The sequence below is a fragment of the Heloderma suspectum genome, chromosome 15 (genome assembly GCF_057233095.1).
Source record: "Heloderma suspectum isolate Gila_16-S chromosome 15, 16-S_ref, whole genome shotgun sequence".
Taxonomy (NCBI): domain Eukaryota; kingdom Metazoa; phylum Chordata; class Lepidosauria; order Squamata; family Helodermatidae; genus Heloderma; species Heloderma suspectum.
In genome coordinates, this window is record NC_139472.1 from 3360367 (window position 1) to 3377136 (window position 16770).

The 16770-nt window shown below is 45.1% G+C and overlaps 1 protein-coding gene across 2 annotated transcripts in view; it reads left to right on the forward strand.

Annotated features, from left to right (window-relative positions):
* The first annotated feature begins 560 nt into the window (after positions 1 to 560).
* Positions 561 to 16770, forward strand: part of MICOS10 (mitochondrial contact site and cristae organizing system subunit 10) — a 31662-nt gene continuing 15452 nt past the window's right edge. For both annotated transcript variants that reach the window (XM_084822113.1, XM_084822111.1), the window contains exon 1: positions 561 to 656. In XM_084822113.1, the coding sequence (XP_084678239.1) occupies positions 590 to 656 (67 nt within the window). In that variant the 5' untranslated portion in view covers positions 561 to 589. The remainder of the gene's footprint in view (positions 657 to 16770) is intronic.

Sequence of the window (16770 nt, forward strand, 5' to 3'; positions counted from 1 at the left end):
GGTGGTCAAAACACATCTGGGGAGTGCTGGTTCAGGGACAATAGAAGCGAGGCTGGGGATCATGAGAGCTGTAGTCCAACACATGTGTGGGGTGCTGAGTCAGGAATGGAAATGCTGGCTGGGGGTGATGGAAGCTGTAGTCAAAACACATCTGGGGGTGCTGGGATAGGGAAAATAGAATGATTTTTTAAAAATATTATTGAAAAGGAGGGTTAAAAATACTGCAAAGAAATACAAGACAACAATGGGCTGAGAAAGAGCAGGATGCCTGAGGATTGGAATGAGGCCTGGGCCTACCGCAGCCACTCCCGGCCCTTTCGGGCCTAGCCCTCCGCTGTCCCAAGGTCAAGCCACCCGGCCAGGTTGCTAAGGCTTCCCTTGGTCGCCCTTAGCAACGGGAGCCCGCGCGACGAAGCGGAAGCGGACGCCCTCTTTCCCCTCTCAGTCGGCCCGTTTAAACTCTCGCGAGCGCCGCCGCCGAGTCGGCCCAAGTCGGGAGGCTCTCGCGAGACTGGTGTCTGACGGGGGCGGGCGGAGGGGCTTGAGTGGCAGGCGCTGGGGAGAGCGGGAGGAGGCGGTGGCGGCTAAGATGGCGTCGGAGGGTGAGCTGGGTCGGAAGTGGGACCGGTGTTTGGCTGACTCCGCCGTCAAGCTGGGTAAGGGGCGCGGTGCTGTGGGGGGGAAGTGGGGCTGGGAAATAGGGGAGGGGGCTTGTGTCATGGAGGCGTGGGGGGCTGGGAAATAGGGGAGCGGGGCTGTGAAGGTGCCCCTTGCCCTGGTAGCAGCTCTTCTCCTCTTTGGCCTGGAAAGGCTCTGAGGCCCTCTCAGCAATGCATCATCGAAGCATGGAGTTGGAAGGGGCCTTGGAGATGGTCTGCATTGCAGGGCGTAGCTGCAGCATTTCTGACAGTTCATAGAATCCTAGAGTTGGAAAGGGGCCATTAAAAGCCATCAGAAGAGATAACGTTTAAAGGATGCATTATATTTAGAAGATTGCAGAAACATAAGAAGAGCCCTGATGGATCAGACCAAGGGTCCAGCTCGTCCTGCATTCTGCTCACATAGTGGCCAACCAGCTGCCCCGAGAAAACCCACAAGCAGGACACGAGTGCAACAGCAGCACCCTCCTGCCCATGTTCCCCAGCAACTGGTGCACATAGGTATGTTGCCTCTGATACTGGAGGTATAGCCATCAGGTCTGGTAGGCAACTTTCATATAGAAGTGAATGGCTGCTGTGACACTGAATGGCCAAAGCTCTCACTGTCCAGTTCTGCAGGGGATGCAGTGCGAGGCTATACCCAGAGGGCTCTTTGCAATATATGACCCTGCCCCCCCCCCACACACACATTCGAACCACCTGTCACAGTGTCAGACGTGTTTCTACTTAATAGCAATACTTAACTTTTATATTGTGCTTTTGAGTGTTCAGAGTGCTGCATTTCTATTTTCTTGTAACTGTCTTCCCCAACCTGGTGTCCTCTGGATATTTTGGACTTCATCTCCCACTAACTACAGGCAACATCATTAGTGGCCAGGAATACAAACAGAACTCACACCAAAATTGTTTTAGGTGGATTTGATTCTGGTTTTATACTAACAAGAACTAGTAAGGGAAAAATCTTTTGATCCATTTTTATTTTTATTAGAAATATACTTGTAACATCACATCAAAATATAATGTGCATATAAAATATAAAAACATTTCTTGTTAAACAGGGCATTGCTGAACATCATAATAGTTTAACAGGAAATAGTTTTTCCTAAACGTTTCTTGTGCTTAGACTTTTAGTCCTAATAACTTAGAAAGGAGAGATCTTATTCTAAGTACCAAGTTCCCTATTCAATACTGAATAGGCTATTCAGCTGATAGGTACACAGGCCCGGTGAGCTTCTAAGAAGAAGCTACCGCATTCTAAAATCAGCACATATTTATACCTTTTTGTGTAGAAATTACCTCATAGCTAATATTGTGGGCAGCCCCATTAATTAGGACTCACAGTCTTAATTTTCTCATCGTTACTAAACATTCCTTAAAAATTAGAACATACGAAAAAGCTTAGGCATACACCTTTCAGGCTAGATAAGATCAATTTTGGATTATACCTTTGAGAAGATAACTCTGTACTCAAAATTTTCTAATTAAACCAAAGTCTATAATTTTTTTTAGACATCCGTATATCAAGCTTTGTGATGCGTATACCTTACATAATAATTTTTGCTCATTAATTGATAATCAAAAGCATAACTACACTTTCATTTGGGATAATGCATTCTCACACCTGTTTATTACTCAACTCATTGGCACAAGTGATAGGGCTTTAACTCAGCATTTTCTCTTTGGATATCGTCCAGGTCATCTTGACATTTCTTTTTTATGCCAGTTATGTGGAATTCATTATGAACCTGCTTGTGTCTTTGTGTGCCTTCTCTTTAATACAATTGCTTGTTGCTGTTGTTCAGTAGTGTCCGACTCTTCATGACCCCATGGACCATAGCAAGCTAGGCCTTCCTGTCCTCCGCTCTCTCCTGGAGTGTGCTCAAATTCGTATTCATTGCATCTGTGATGCTATCTAGCCATCTCATCCTCTGCCGTCCCCTTCTCCTTTTGCCTTCCAGAGAGTTTTCTCTTCGCATTAGGTGGCCAAAATATTGGAGCTTCAGCTTCAGTATCTGTCCTTCCAATGAGCACTCAGGGTTGATTTCCTTTAGGATGGACTGATTTGACCTCCTGGCAGTCCAGGGGACTCGTAAGAGTCTTCTCCAGCACCACAGTTCAAAAGCATCACTTCTTCGGTGCTCAGCCTTCCTTATAGTCCAGCTCTCACAGCCATACGTTGCTACTGGGAAATCCATAGCTTTGATTATACAGACCTTTGTCGACAAGGTGATGTCTCTGCTTCTTACTATGCTGTCTAGGTGTGCCATAGCTTTCCTCCCAAGGAGCAAGCGTCTTTTAATTTCATGGCTACAGTCACCGTCCGCGGTGATCTTGGAGCCCAAGAAAGTAAAATCTGTCACTGCTTCCATTTCTTCCCCTTCTGTATGCCAGGAAGTGATGGGGCCAGATGCCATGATCTTAGTTTTTTTAATGTTGAGTTTCAAACCAGCTTTTGCCCCCTCCACTTTCACCCTCAACAAGAGGCTCTTGAGATCCTCTTCACTTTCTGCCATTAGGGTGGTATCGTCTGCGTATCTGAGGTTGTTGATAATTCCCCCAGCAATCTTAATTCCGACGTGTGATTCAGCCAACCCGGCGTTGCTCATGATGTACTCAGATTTTCATTCTGCATATAAGTTACATAAGCAGGGTGACAATATACAGCTTTATCTTACTCCTTTCCCAATTTTGAACCACTCGGTTGTTCCATGTCTGGTTCTTACTGTTGCTTCTTGACCCTCATACAGGTTTCTCAGGAGACAGGTAAGGTGGTCTGGTACTCCCATCTCTTTCAGAATTTGCCACAGTTTGTTGTGATCCACACAATCAAAGGCTTTAGCGTAGTCAATGAAGCAGAAATAGACGTTTTTCTGGAATTCTCTTGCTTTCTCCATGATCCAGCGAATGTTGGCGATTTGATCTCTAGTTCCTCTGCCTCTTCGAAACCCAGCTTGTACTTCCGGTAGTTCTCGGTTCACATACTGCTGAAGCCTAGCTTGTAGGATTTTGAGCATCACCTTGCTGGCATGTGAAATGAGCGCAATTGTATGGTAGTTTGAACACTCTTCGGCATTGCCCTTCTTTGGAACTGGAATATAAACTGAACTTTTCCAGTCTTGTGACCACTGTTGAGTGTTCCAAATTTGTTGGCATATTGAGTGCAGCATTTTAACAGCATCATCTTTTAGGATTTTAAATAGCTCAGCTGGAATACCGTCATCTCCGTTAGCTTTGTTGTTAGTAATGCTTCCTAAGGCCCATTTGACTTCACTCTCTAGGATGTCCGGCTCATGTTCAGTGAGCGCACTATCATGGCTATCAGGGACATTCAGATCTTTCCTGTATAGTTCTTCTGTGTATTCTTTCCACCTCTTCTGAATCTCATCTGCTTCTGTTAGGTCCCTGCCTTCTTTGTCCTTTATCATGCCCGTCTTTGCACAAAACGTTCCCTTGATATCTCCAATTTTCTTGAAGAGATCTCTAGTCTTTCCCATTCTATTGTTTTCCTCAGTTTCTTTGCATTGTTCATTTAAGAAGGCCCTCTTTTCTCTCTCCTTGCTATTTTCTGGAACTCTGCATTCAGTTGGATATATCTTCCCCTTTCTCCCCTGCTTTTCGCTTCCCTTCTTTCCTCAGCTACTTGTAAAGCCTCATCAGACAGCCACTTTGCTTTCTTGCATTTCTTTTTCTTTGGGATGGATTGAGTTGGTGCCTCCTGAACAATGTTACGGACCTCCGTCCATAGTTCCTCAGGCACTCTGTCTATCAGGTCTAATCCCTTAAATCTATTCCTCACCTCCACTGTATATTCATAAGGGATATGTTTTAGGTCATATCTGAATGGTTTAGTGGTTTTCCCTATGTTCTTCAGTTTAAGCTGAAATTTTGCAACAAGAAGCTCATGATCTGAGCCACAGTCAGCTCCAGGTCTTGCTTTTATTGACTGTATAGAGCTTCTCCATCTTTGGCTGCAAAGGACATAATCAATCTGATTTCGATATTGACCATCTGGTGATGTCCGTGTGTAGAGTCGCCTCTTGTGCTGTTGGAAAAGCGTGTTTGCTATGATCAGTGTGTTCTCTTGGCAAAACTCTATTAGCCTTTGTCCTGCTTCATTTTGTACACCAAGGCCATGCTTGCCTGTTATCTCGGTTATGTCTTGACTTCCTGCTTTGGCATTCCAATCCCCTATGATGAAGAGGACATCTTTTTTTTGGTGTTAGTTCTAGAAGGTGTTGTAGGTCTTCATAGAACCGATCAACCTCAGCTTCTTCGGCCTCAATGGTTGGGGCATAGACTTGAATTACTGTGATGTTGAATGGTTTGCCTTGGATTGGTACTGAGATCATTCTATCATTTTTGAGATTGTACAGGACACACATACACAATAATATCATGAAGCTGATGCAATGATAGCTCATGGCTGGGGGAAAGCCAAGAAATGGATATGTTTTCAATAAACACCTAAAACATGCCCTCATTGAGGCCTGATGTATCTCGGAGGGAAGATCATTCCACAGGGCTTTGACAGGTAGTGGCTTGGCAAAGGCCACCTCATAAGTTTGTGGCAGAGGTGAGAGTTGAACTAGTGATGTACCTATGTACTGGGGAAAATGTTGCCACTGGAATTTCTGCCTGACTTGCAGCTATTAAAAACACATCTTTGTCAGACAAAAAGTAACCACCCTAGCTACAGGGTGGAGTGGGGCAACATTCAGAGGATACGTTTTAGGAGTGACTGAGGTCATGGTAAGAATGGGGACTTCCTGTGAGATGTAGTAAGGGGAGGATATTGCAGAATTAAGATCCATGTTGGCGCAGTAGACAGTGTGTGAGATTTGGGCTGGGAAGATGTGGGTTCAAATCCTCTAATCAGCTGTGAAGCCCAGTGGTTAGCCTTGGGCAGGTTGCACTCAGCCTAACCCAGCCTCATCCAATCTGGCACCCTCCAGATGTGTTGGACTACAATTCCCAGCACCCCCAACCAGCCATGGGAAGGCTGACCTAGTATATCTCTCAGCAGGGGAACAGAGTGGGGTATGTGCCGAGAAGCAAGAGAGGTTGAAGGTGTGTGTTTGTGGGGAAAAAAACCATTTGGGGCCTAGAGCCATGAAGGGATGTGTGCTGTTGAGGCATACAGAAGAAGTAGTTAGCTGAATTGAGATATTAATATAATTATTAATAATAATATCCTAAAACTAGATCCCCTTCATGGATCACTGCCTTGTTGTGGCGAAGGGGCTTGCGTAACTCAGTGAAGCCATAAGCTATGCCGTGCGGGGCCACCCAAGACGGACAGGTCATGGCAGAGAGTTCTGACAAAATGTGGTCCACTGGAGAAGGAAATGGCAACCCACTCCAGTATTCTTGCCAAGAAAACCCCATGGAACGTATCACAAGGCTAAAAGAGATGACGCCGGAAGATGAGCCCCTCAGGTCGGAAGGTGAGCCCCTCAGGTCGGAAGGTGTCCAATATACTACTGGGGAAGAGCAGAGGGTATTTCCAAGTAGCGCCAGAAAGAGTGAAGCGGCTGGGCCAAAGTCGAAAGGACACTCAGCTGTGGATGTGTCTGGTGGTGAAAAGAAAATCCGATGCTGTAAAGAACAATATTGTTTAGGAACCTGGAATGTCAGATCAATGAATCAAGGTAAGCTGGAGGTGGTCAAACATGAAATGGCAAGACTGAACATCGACATCTTGGGAATCAACAAACTAAAATGGACAGGCATGGGCGAATTTAATTCAGGTGACTATCATATCTACTACTGTGGGCAAGAATCCCTTAGAAGAAATGGAGTAGCACTCATAGTCAATATCGAAATCAGATTGATTATGTCCTTTGCAGCCAAAGATGGAGAAGCTCTATACAGTCAGTCAAAACAAGACCTGGAGCTGACTGTGGCTCAGATCATGAGCTTCGTGTTGCAAAATTTCGGCTTAAATTGAAGAACGTAGGGAAAGCCACTAAACCATTCAGGTATGACCTAAATCATATCCCTTATGAATATACAGTGGAGGTGTGGAATAGATTTCAGGGATTAGACCTGATAGACAGAGTGCCTGAGGAACTATGGATGGAGGTCCGTAACATTGTTCAGGAGGCAGCAACGAAATCCATCCCAAAGAAAAAGAAGTGCAAGAAAGCCAAGTGGCTGTCTGATGAGGCTTTACAAGTAGCTGAGGAAAGAAGGGAAGCAAAAAGCAAGGGAGAAAGGGGAAGATACATCCAACTGAATGCAGAGTTCCAGAGAATAGCAAGGAGGGACAAGAAGGCCTTCTTAAATGAACAATGCAAAGAAATCGTACAAGCTAGGCTTCAGCAGTATGCAAACCAAGAACTACCGGAAGTACAAGCTGGGTTTCGAAGAGGAACTAGAGATCAAATCGCCAACATTCGCTGCATCATGGAGAAAGCAAGAGAATTCCAGAAAAACGTCTATTTCTGCTTCATTGACTACGCTAAAGCCTTTGATTGTGTGGATCACAACAAACTGTGGCAAATTCTTAAAGTGATGGGAGTACCAGACCACCTTACCTGTCTCCTGAGAAACCTGTACGAGGGTCAAGAAGCAACAGTAAGAACCAGACATGGAACAACCGATTGGTTCAAAATTGGGAAAGGAGTACGACAAGGCTGCATATTGTCACCCTGCTTATTTAACTTATATGCAGAGTACATCATGAGAAATGCCGGGCTGGATGAATCAGAGGTCGGAATTAAGATTGCCGGGAGAATTATCAACAACCTCCGATATGCAGACGATGCCACCCTAATGGCAGAAAGTGAAGAGGATCTAAAGAGCCTCTTGTTGAGGGTGAAAGAGGAGAGTGCAAAAGCTGGTTTGAAACTCAACATTAAAGCAACTAAGATCATGGCATCTGGCCCTATCACTTCCTGGCATATAGAAGGGGAAGAAATGGAAGCAGTGACAGATTTTACAGATCACCGCAGACGGTGACTGTAGCCATGAAATTAAAAGATGCTTGCTCCTTGGGAGGAAAGTTATGGCAAACCTAGACAGCATAGTCAGAAGCAGAGACATCACCTTGCCGACAAAGGTCGGTCTAATCAAAGCTATGGTTTTCCCTGTAGTAATGTATGGCTGTGAGAGCTGGACTATAAGGAAGGCTGAGCGCCGAAGAACTGATGCTTTTGAACTGTGGTGCTGGAGAAGACTCTTACGAGTCCCCTGGACTGCCAGGAGGTCAAATCAGTCCATCCTAAAGGAAATCAATCCTGAGTGCTCATTGGAAGGACAGATACTGAAGCTGAAGCTCAAATATTTTGGCCACCTAATGCGAAGAGAAAACTCTCTGGAAAAGACCCTGATGCTGGGAAAGTCTGAAGGCAAAAGGAGAAGGGGACGGCAGAGGATGAGATGGCTAGATAGCATCACCGATGCAATGAATATGAACTTGAGCACACTCCGGGAGAGAGCGCAGGACAGGAAGGCCTGGCATGCTATGGTCCATGGGGTCACGAAGAGTCGGACACGACTGAACGACTGAACAACAACAAAAACTAGATGCCTGCAGCCAAATGAGTGTGTAAAATTTAGTCCCCACCAGCCTTTCTTGGCTCACTTTTCTAGCTCCTCTTTTTTCCGACACTCTTTTTGGGTTCCTGTTTTTTCAATCCATTGCTTATTTTGCACCCTTCCTTCAGCCATCCAGTTTGTCTGTTGGCTTGTCTGCCTCCTGGGATCTCTTTCCAGTCCTTTGCCTGTCCCTGACAGAGTCATTCCTGCCCTTAGCGCCTGTGTGAGGTTTTAATCCTAGCCAAAGTTTCCTTCCCTCCTAGAAAAGGGTCTTCAAATATTCTGACAGCTTGGTTCCCCTGAGCATTTCGAATGTTTGTGAACATTCCAGACCATCACACTAATTCACCCAATCAGTGTCGGAGGCTTCAAGTTCAATGCAACAGAGATGCCCACCCAAATCCTTGAGTGCTCATCTCTGAGTTTAGTTACATTTGCGGGCAGCCAACTAGCATGTTTCCTTAGCCTAATAGTTACCAGAACGAAGAGTTTGGGAACCTTGGTCCTGCTCGCTGTGCCCCTTTCCCTTGATAGGAGAACGGCTGCCGCGTGATGTACCCTTAATGCTCAGGCTGTCATAGGCTGCAGCCTGCTGTGAACTCCCAGGCACTCAGGCATGTGCCCCTTTGAAATGAGAGTTGCACAAGACATTCCCATCATATTGCTGCCTGATGTTGGCTGCGGTTGTGAGGTTTCTGTCTGCAGCCAACTCCCCCGTTCCCATGCAGGGGAAAGTGCTTTTAAGTTTCGTGTTATAAAACTTGTTTACCTGTGATGGGTAGTTTTGAAAAAGCAAAAAATGCAAAAGCATGACTCAGTGTGAATTGCAAATGAGTTAATATCTGATTTGTGCTTGTTGCTGCAGTTTTAATCTCTGACTTCTTCTGTGCAGGTAATAATTTGGTCTTAAATGAACAGGAGGGCGGGTGGCAGAACGGGACTGAGTGAGAACTTGTTTTGTAACTTGGATTAAGGACATGATAAGATTTCTGATAGCTAACAACATAAGAAGAGCTGTACTGAATGAGGCCAAGGAGAGTCCATTTAGTCCTGTTTCCAGCGAAGAACAGCCAAGTGCCACCAGGAGGTTCACAGACAGGGTACAGAGGGATTGGCTTTCCGTTGCCCTTTGTCTCCACCATCTGGCATTCAGAGGTGAACCGCTTCTGAACATGGAGGGTCAATTTAGCTCTCAGTTAATGGTTATCGATTGACTCATCCTTCATGAATTTGTCTAATAATTTTTCAAGGCAGCCATAACTTTTGTTGTGCTATTTTTTTCATAGGCCTGGTTCGCACATAACGTGAAACCACAGTGTAGTTTGTTGGAATTTGACTTGTTCTCGTGTCCACACCCATCCCTGCAAACAAACTATGGTTTGTTAATCTGCTACAAACCATAGTTTTAATGGCAGTTTGTGAAGTCTGACTTGTTTAAACCGTGGCTTGTTGCGAGGTCTGAACCCAGAACTGTGGCTTATCCGTGCTGCTATCCGCTCTGAAACAGAGGCTCCCGGCAAAAGCAGCCTAAAAGCAAAACAGCTCTGAAGGCTGGCAAAATGGGTAGGAGACAAACCCAAAATGGGGAAAACAAGCCCTGGTTTGTTTGTTTGTCTGCAAGACAAATTAATGGCTAAAGCAACAAACCATGATTAATATCAACCACAGCTTAGCATTATGTGTGAATGCAGCCATTGTTTGCAGTGTAGGTTTAGGTATAGATGCCATATTTAGATTCTTAAAACATCTGCACACAGCAAAGTGCCTGGGCGTACTTTCTTGTCCAGAGAGAAGGGTTTGAACCCAGTGTGAATGGCTGAGTTCAATGGCTGCTGAGATCGGTTTAAGAGTACACATTTTTGAGTTTCACAGAGTTCATCATCAGACGTAGAAACGAAAGCTTCTGTAGAACATGAAAGCTTGCACACACTTGCATTAACCCTCTGAAAAGTCAGCTTTTTATTTTTTTGCAACTGGAACTTCAGCCACCTTCATGACAGGTTTAACACCTTAATTCTCACTCTCCACCTCTGCCACTGGAGCTTAAGCTCCTATAACTGCATTTCTGCTTTACTGGTAGGCTACCTGGGGGCAGCAGCCAGTAACCAAAGACTTCCCTGCATGCGGGGAGAGACCCTAGCTAAGTGTGTGGGGGGGGGGGCTGCTTTGCCTGCAGACAGTCACAGGATCAGTTCCTGGCACCTCCACTTAAAAGAAACAGGGAGCAGGAGATGAGAGAGTCCCATTGCATGAGATGCTAGAAAGATCCTTCTACTCAAAGTACAGTCCAGTGGTTGGCAGAAAGTACCTCCAGATGTTTTGGACTTCAACTCCCAGCATTACTAGCCATTGACCATGGTGGCAGGGGTTTCTGGGAGTTGAAGTCCAAAACATCTGGAGATCTGTTGTCACAGACCTGCCCCAAAGGGTAATGATACAGTCCTTAATGTGCTCAAAATGATTACTGAAGAAAGCGACAGTTCCCCACCCCAAAAACAAAAGCTGTCTTGGCTTGGAGCTGCAAACCCCGAGCAATTAAGCATGATGCATAAAAGGTAATTAGGAATCCAGAGAATTAAATAAATAATAAGGTATCTAGTACCAGTAGGGAAAATAGAAAGTGAGTTCACAATGAACTGCAGATAATTTTTATCGAAACGTAATTGGCAAAGCAATTTGGATAATATCCAAAGAGAAAATGCTGAATTACAACTCATTATTAGAGATGAAAAGGGTTGGGTGAGAGATGGAAAGACATTAGCCTCTATTATCAAGGACAACGTGAACTTAAAGTATTTGCTTATCAATTAATGAGCCCAAAATACTGTGTAAGGTACAAACATGATAGCCTGATACACAGATGTCTAAAAAATTAATGCACTTAGGTTTAGTCAGCTTTGAGTAAGAAACCGCTTTGTCAAAGCCATATATCAAAATTAATTGTATCTAATGTGAAAAGTGTATGTTTGAGTTTTTGTATGTGTGTTTTGATCATGAAGGATTCTTTTAGAAGTCAAGATTGTGAACCTAGATTTATGAAACTGGAAAAAGTATTGACATATTAGTGGTGAGGTCATATTTTAGAAACTGTATCAATATAATCTGATTCTGGGGGTCAGAGAGCTTCTTCGATATCAACGCTCCTTGCCTGTGAAACTGCTGGGCAACTCGGTAGAGAAGTCTTGATAAGGAAAATGGGCTCAGCAATGCTCACTTTTGTAACAAGAAATGCTTAGGAAATGCAACCTTGGTCACTTTTAAATACTTGACTACTTGTATTTTGATTGGGAATTTAATATTTGAATCAGTAAAAGAAAGAAATGGATTCAAAGATTCCTGTATTATAATTACTATTAGTACTAGACCTGGATTGCAACCCATGAAACAATCCTAGGTGTACACTTTGTTTAGAAGTGTTTTTACCTGCTATAGGGAGTTAACAGGCAGCCAAAGGCTCCCAGATTGCAGCTATGCTGGCTGGGGAATGCTGAGAGTTGTAGTCCAACACCTCTGGAGGGCAGCATGTTGGGGGAAGGCTGGCTAAGCTCAGGGAGTTCTCATGTGAACTGGCTTGCGCTCCTGCTCTCGCTGAACCAGTACACACCTTTTTCTGAGGATCAGCCTCCCTTTTGCACAACCAAACTTGCACAAGTTTTTCCCAACTGGAGCCCTGCCTGAGGTTCTCAGCAGGAGTTTCTCACTGCCTGCCAGATTGGGCTGGAGTCGTGTTTGGGCACAGGCTTTTGGCCCAGACTACTAGAGGGAGTCACGCCGCTCATTTCAAAGGATTCAGAAATTAATATATGCATGCACAGAGCCAGGGCTGCAGTTGCAAAGGTAAGCACAAAACGGGCATTATCTGGTTGACAATGAAGTTGCAATCCCACCAGGGCCCGCGTTACAGCCTGGGAACACTCAATGCAGCAGTTTTGCTGACTAAACTGGTGTGGACCTGATCCATCCCTTGGAGGAGACATTATTATGGAGCCCCATGTAGGAGAGAGGTAGAAGCTAAAGCTCCAAACCCACCAAGTTTTACTTTTATTAATTAGCTCAAGGTATTTATCTTACCCCTTTCTATTTATTTAAAAAAAACAGGCTGACTTGCAAAAAGTTCATAAAAATAAACACAGCAACGATAAAGCAAAAACAGTGATTATTATTTTTCATACTGCTATTCCCACAAGACTTTCCCATGAAAGTGTGGAATTAAACCAGCGAACCATAAGACAGGGGTGGGCAAACTCAGGTTCCCAAGAAGGTAATTCACTTCATTTCATTTTCATTTTCATTTCATTTATTATATTTCTAAACTGCCCAGCTCTCTGGGTGGTTCACAAAGATTAAAAACCATTAAAAATATATTAACGAAGTGCAAAACATGTACATAAAAACATATAACAGACAGCACACACAGAGACGACATATATCTAAAAACAATTTTAAACAATCAACCTAAGACAATCCAGGACCTGATTAAAAACTCATTATATGCTGCCAAATGCCTGAGAGAAGAGGGCAGTTTTAATCAGGTGCCAAAAAGATAACAGTGTTGGTGCCAGCCAGGCCTTGTCAGGGAGATTGTTCCACAACTGGTGGGGGGGCAGCACTGAGAAGTCCCTCTCCCTTGTTTCTGCCTCTGAGCCTCCCTCAGAAGAGGCACATGGAAGAGGGCCTTAGTTGATGAACGTCGTGTACAGGTTGGTTCAGTCCCTTTCTCTGGCCCCACTTCTTTCTTCCAACCACCAATCCTTTGGTGGTTTCCCGGCTTCTGTGCATTTTCCCCCCTCTTAAGGCTTTGCTCCTGGCAGTGAGAGCTTTAAGCTACAATATGCTGGGTGTTTTTTGTATTTTTGTCCCTGCCCCCTTTTGCTTCAGCCCCACCCGCCACTAGAATGGGACCCCCAAGGCCTTCTCTGAAATTGAATCCACCTCTCGGACTGGAAGAGCTTCCCCACCCCTGCCGTAAGAAGACCCAAAGCCATTATTCTGGATTAAAAGCACTGGAAATAGGATGGTCTTATCCTGACACCTAAACGATGATAGCAGTGGCATCAGGTCACGTTCCCAAGAAAGGGAGTCCTGAAGTTGAGGTGTGACTACAGACCAGGCCCTTTCTCCAGTCGCGCCTGCCTGACTTTCAATGGCAGAGCAACTCAGAGAAAAGCCTTGGTTGTTGGTTTCACCTGGTGGACAGGTTTCTCTGTGCCTACGTAGTTCTGCCCCTGTGGCCGTCGAGCAGCATCCATGTTGCGCAATGCATTATTTGACTGTTGCCAGGCCTTGTTCTTTTGCCTTCTTTGCTAGGAGCCATTTCTGTTTTGTAGGCTATTACACCTTAAGGAAACATGCATGATTTCCCTGAATTAGCATTTAGGATTGTGCTTTGGAATTGCATGTCTGTGTCTGTAGAGATCATGTTAAGGGCAGGTTGGGGTGTGGAAGGTGTGGAATGGCTGAGAATGGCAAGGAGCCAATAGAGGCTGGTGGTCGGGTATAGAACCTCAGGCCCAGGGGGCCAAATCCGGCCGAAACCGACCCTCCACAGTTCCTGAGATGGCCCGGCCCCTTTCTCCCAGCCACCAATTGTTTGGTGGTTTCCTGGCTTTCATGCATTCTCCCCCGCCCCCATTCTGAGAGGTTGAAATGCTGCTGTAAGACTTAGTAAGAGTTTCAGCCAAAATATGCTGGTATTTTTGATATTCTTTGTCCCGCCCCCTTTGACTTCAGCCCCATCCACCTCTGGAATGCAAGAGCTCCTCTGAAATGGAATTTGGCCCTTGGGCTGGAAGAGGTTCCACACACCCCCGAAGGTCCTTCCTTCCCCAGCTATACTCTAGCACAGAAATGTATAGGTGGGGAACATGTGACCTTGTTGTTGCACATGGACTCCACTCATCCATCACCCCCGGCTAGGGCAGTGCAACATCTGGAGGGCCTCATGCTCCTCAGCTATACACTTCTGTGCTAGAGCATGGTTAGAGCCACACATTTCCCACCTCTGTTGCCAGTTCTCATAGCAGCCTTCCCCAAATCCTCCAGATTTGTCAGATTGCAACTCCCACCATTCCCAGCCAGCATGGCCATGCTAGGGAAAGTTGCTCTGTAGGATCACGTTTCTGAAAGGTGGGCTGTTTGGGGTGGGAGAGTTCCACTCCCACAAAAGGAGGTACAAGTTGAAACAACTTGTTTCTCATTGTTCCCCAGAAACATCGACAAGTGAAATCAGCTGAGGTCCCTCTTTGAAATTGTCTTAACGATGGATTTTAAGATGATTAAGTGAAGGAAACGGTTTAATCGCTTTAATCTCCTTGTCGCTGGAAAAGCAGCTAGGGGAGATCGTCTTCTTTCCTGGCATCCATTTCAGAGGGCTGCGTTGATATTGTCATTGGAAGATGAGCCTGTACATGACCAGGCAACAGCCTGCAAGCTCCTAAATTGCGTGTTGCTCCCTGGAAAAAAGCAAATACTTCACCTCTAATCCTTAGTTTATTTTGACATCAGAAAATAAAATGCTTAACTATTAAATCTCTCTTTATTTTAACTGTTCTAATTATAAGGGTGGAAAAAAGCAATTCGGGTTTTGATTCTTGTTTCCTGAAGCTTATAATTTAGGGCAAGGGGATTGAATTTTGATTAGTCTGGGGGCCGAAAGCTCATCTAAAGAACTTTATTTATTGTTCATTTATTAGATTTATGTGCTCCCCAACTGGCAAATGCCTTCAAGGCGATATACAATCATAAAAAAATCCAAGCCAAAATGAATAAGAACCAAAGTCATAGCTACAACGTTAAAAGATATTGATACCTAATGTAGAATTCCATGGCTTCAGTACTGTGGTGTAGATTTTTTCCCATTCAGGAGTGGGGGGGGCCTGTGCCTCCACCCCCCAATGTCTTCAAGTCTTTCTGAGTTTGAGGGCATATATCTTTTTTTATTCCTTGTCCAGTTCTAGGTGGGTGGGGGAGGAATTTGGGAGATGTCTTTTTCTGCAGCTGTTCAGCTAGTGAGCTCAAGGGGGTGCATTGGGTGGGAGGGCTGCTGTCTGGCTCTGGCTTTCCCACAGCTGCAGCAAGGAGGTCTGCTGCCCGGGGAGAAGAAAGCTTTTGAGGGCTGGTTCTGTGGGCTGTGAAACGATCCTGTGAATTGCTTTGAAGTTTGAGAATAGAGCAGAGAGTCTAGGAAGTGGAGAGTTTTCTTCTGCATATTCTCAGTCCCAAACTCTATAATACTTTAGTAGGAAGTGTATGGTTCCTTAGTTCCAGGACGGAAGAAAGGTGGGATATAAATGCAGTAAATTATTTTATTTCACCTATGCAAAGATCCTACATTCAGTCCCCTGCATCTCCAGGTTGGGCTGGGAAAGTCTGAGACCCCGGAGAGTTGATGCCAGTCAGCATCGACCAGGGCTGGGCAGAAAGTAGCTCTCCAGATGTTTTAAACATCAACTACCAGCATTCCTGAGCCTTGACCATGCTGGCAGGGGCTTTGGGGATTCAAAGTCCCATACATTTGGAGATCCATCTTCTTCCTACCCTGGCCAGGTTTTCTGCTGAAGCTGCTTCCCCAGTCCTGGTGTGAAGAAATGTAGGTGCTAAATGCCTTTATCAAAAGTGGGATGTCTTATGGTTCACACTCCTCTCTTGCCAGCTAGTGACCCAGATGCTGTCCAGAAGGGTTGCAACCTACCTTACATGGTTCTCCTCATAAGTTGAAGAGAACACCCTTCCTTCCTCTACCTTCCTTTTTTTCCTGTGCCTTCCCCACTGTTCAAATGTGGATTGTGAGCTCCTTGAATTCAGGGACCTGTCTGTCTCTCTCTCTGCCAGCCTTCCCTAATCTGGTTCTCTCCTGATGTGTTGGACTTCAACTCCCATCAGCCCCAGCCAGCATAGCTAACGCTCAAGAATTCTAGTTCAAAACATCTGGAGGGCGCCAGGTCAGGGAAGGTTACCTGAAAGATCATCTCCTCCCATATACACCTGCCTGGACTCTAAGATCAGCTTTAGCAATCCTTCTCTGGGAGCCCCCACCAAAGGAATTGAGGTGGGTGGCTACAAAGAAGAGGGCCTTTTCTGCTGTGGCACCCCAGGTGAGGAATGAGCTTCCCGGAGAGGCTTGCTTGGTGGTTTCATTGTGTTCTTTTCGGTGCCAGTTTAAGACCTATTTATTTTCCCAGGCATTTTAGTCTTTCAGTTTGTTTTAAATCTGGCATTGTATTTTAGATCGTACCGTGGGTAGGTTCTATTTGGTTATTTTTATATTTTATGCTGTAGTTTTAAACTACACTCATGTACTACTTGTGGGTTTCCTGTGGGCAGCTGGTTGGCCACTGTGTGAACAGATTGTTGGACTAGATGGACCCTTGCTCTTATCCTGCAGGGCTTTTGTGCTGTTTCTGTGTTATTATGGTTTTAATTGTTGTGAACCACCCAGAGAGCTTCAACTGTTAGGCAGTATAGAAATATAATAAATAAAATAAATTTACGACACAGGCAGGTCCCGCTCCTCCCCCCATTGTAAAAAAAGTAAAAATAAAAACAAAATGGTGTCTGGAGTGGCCGTTTTGAA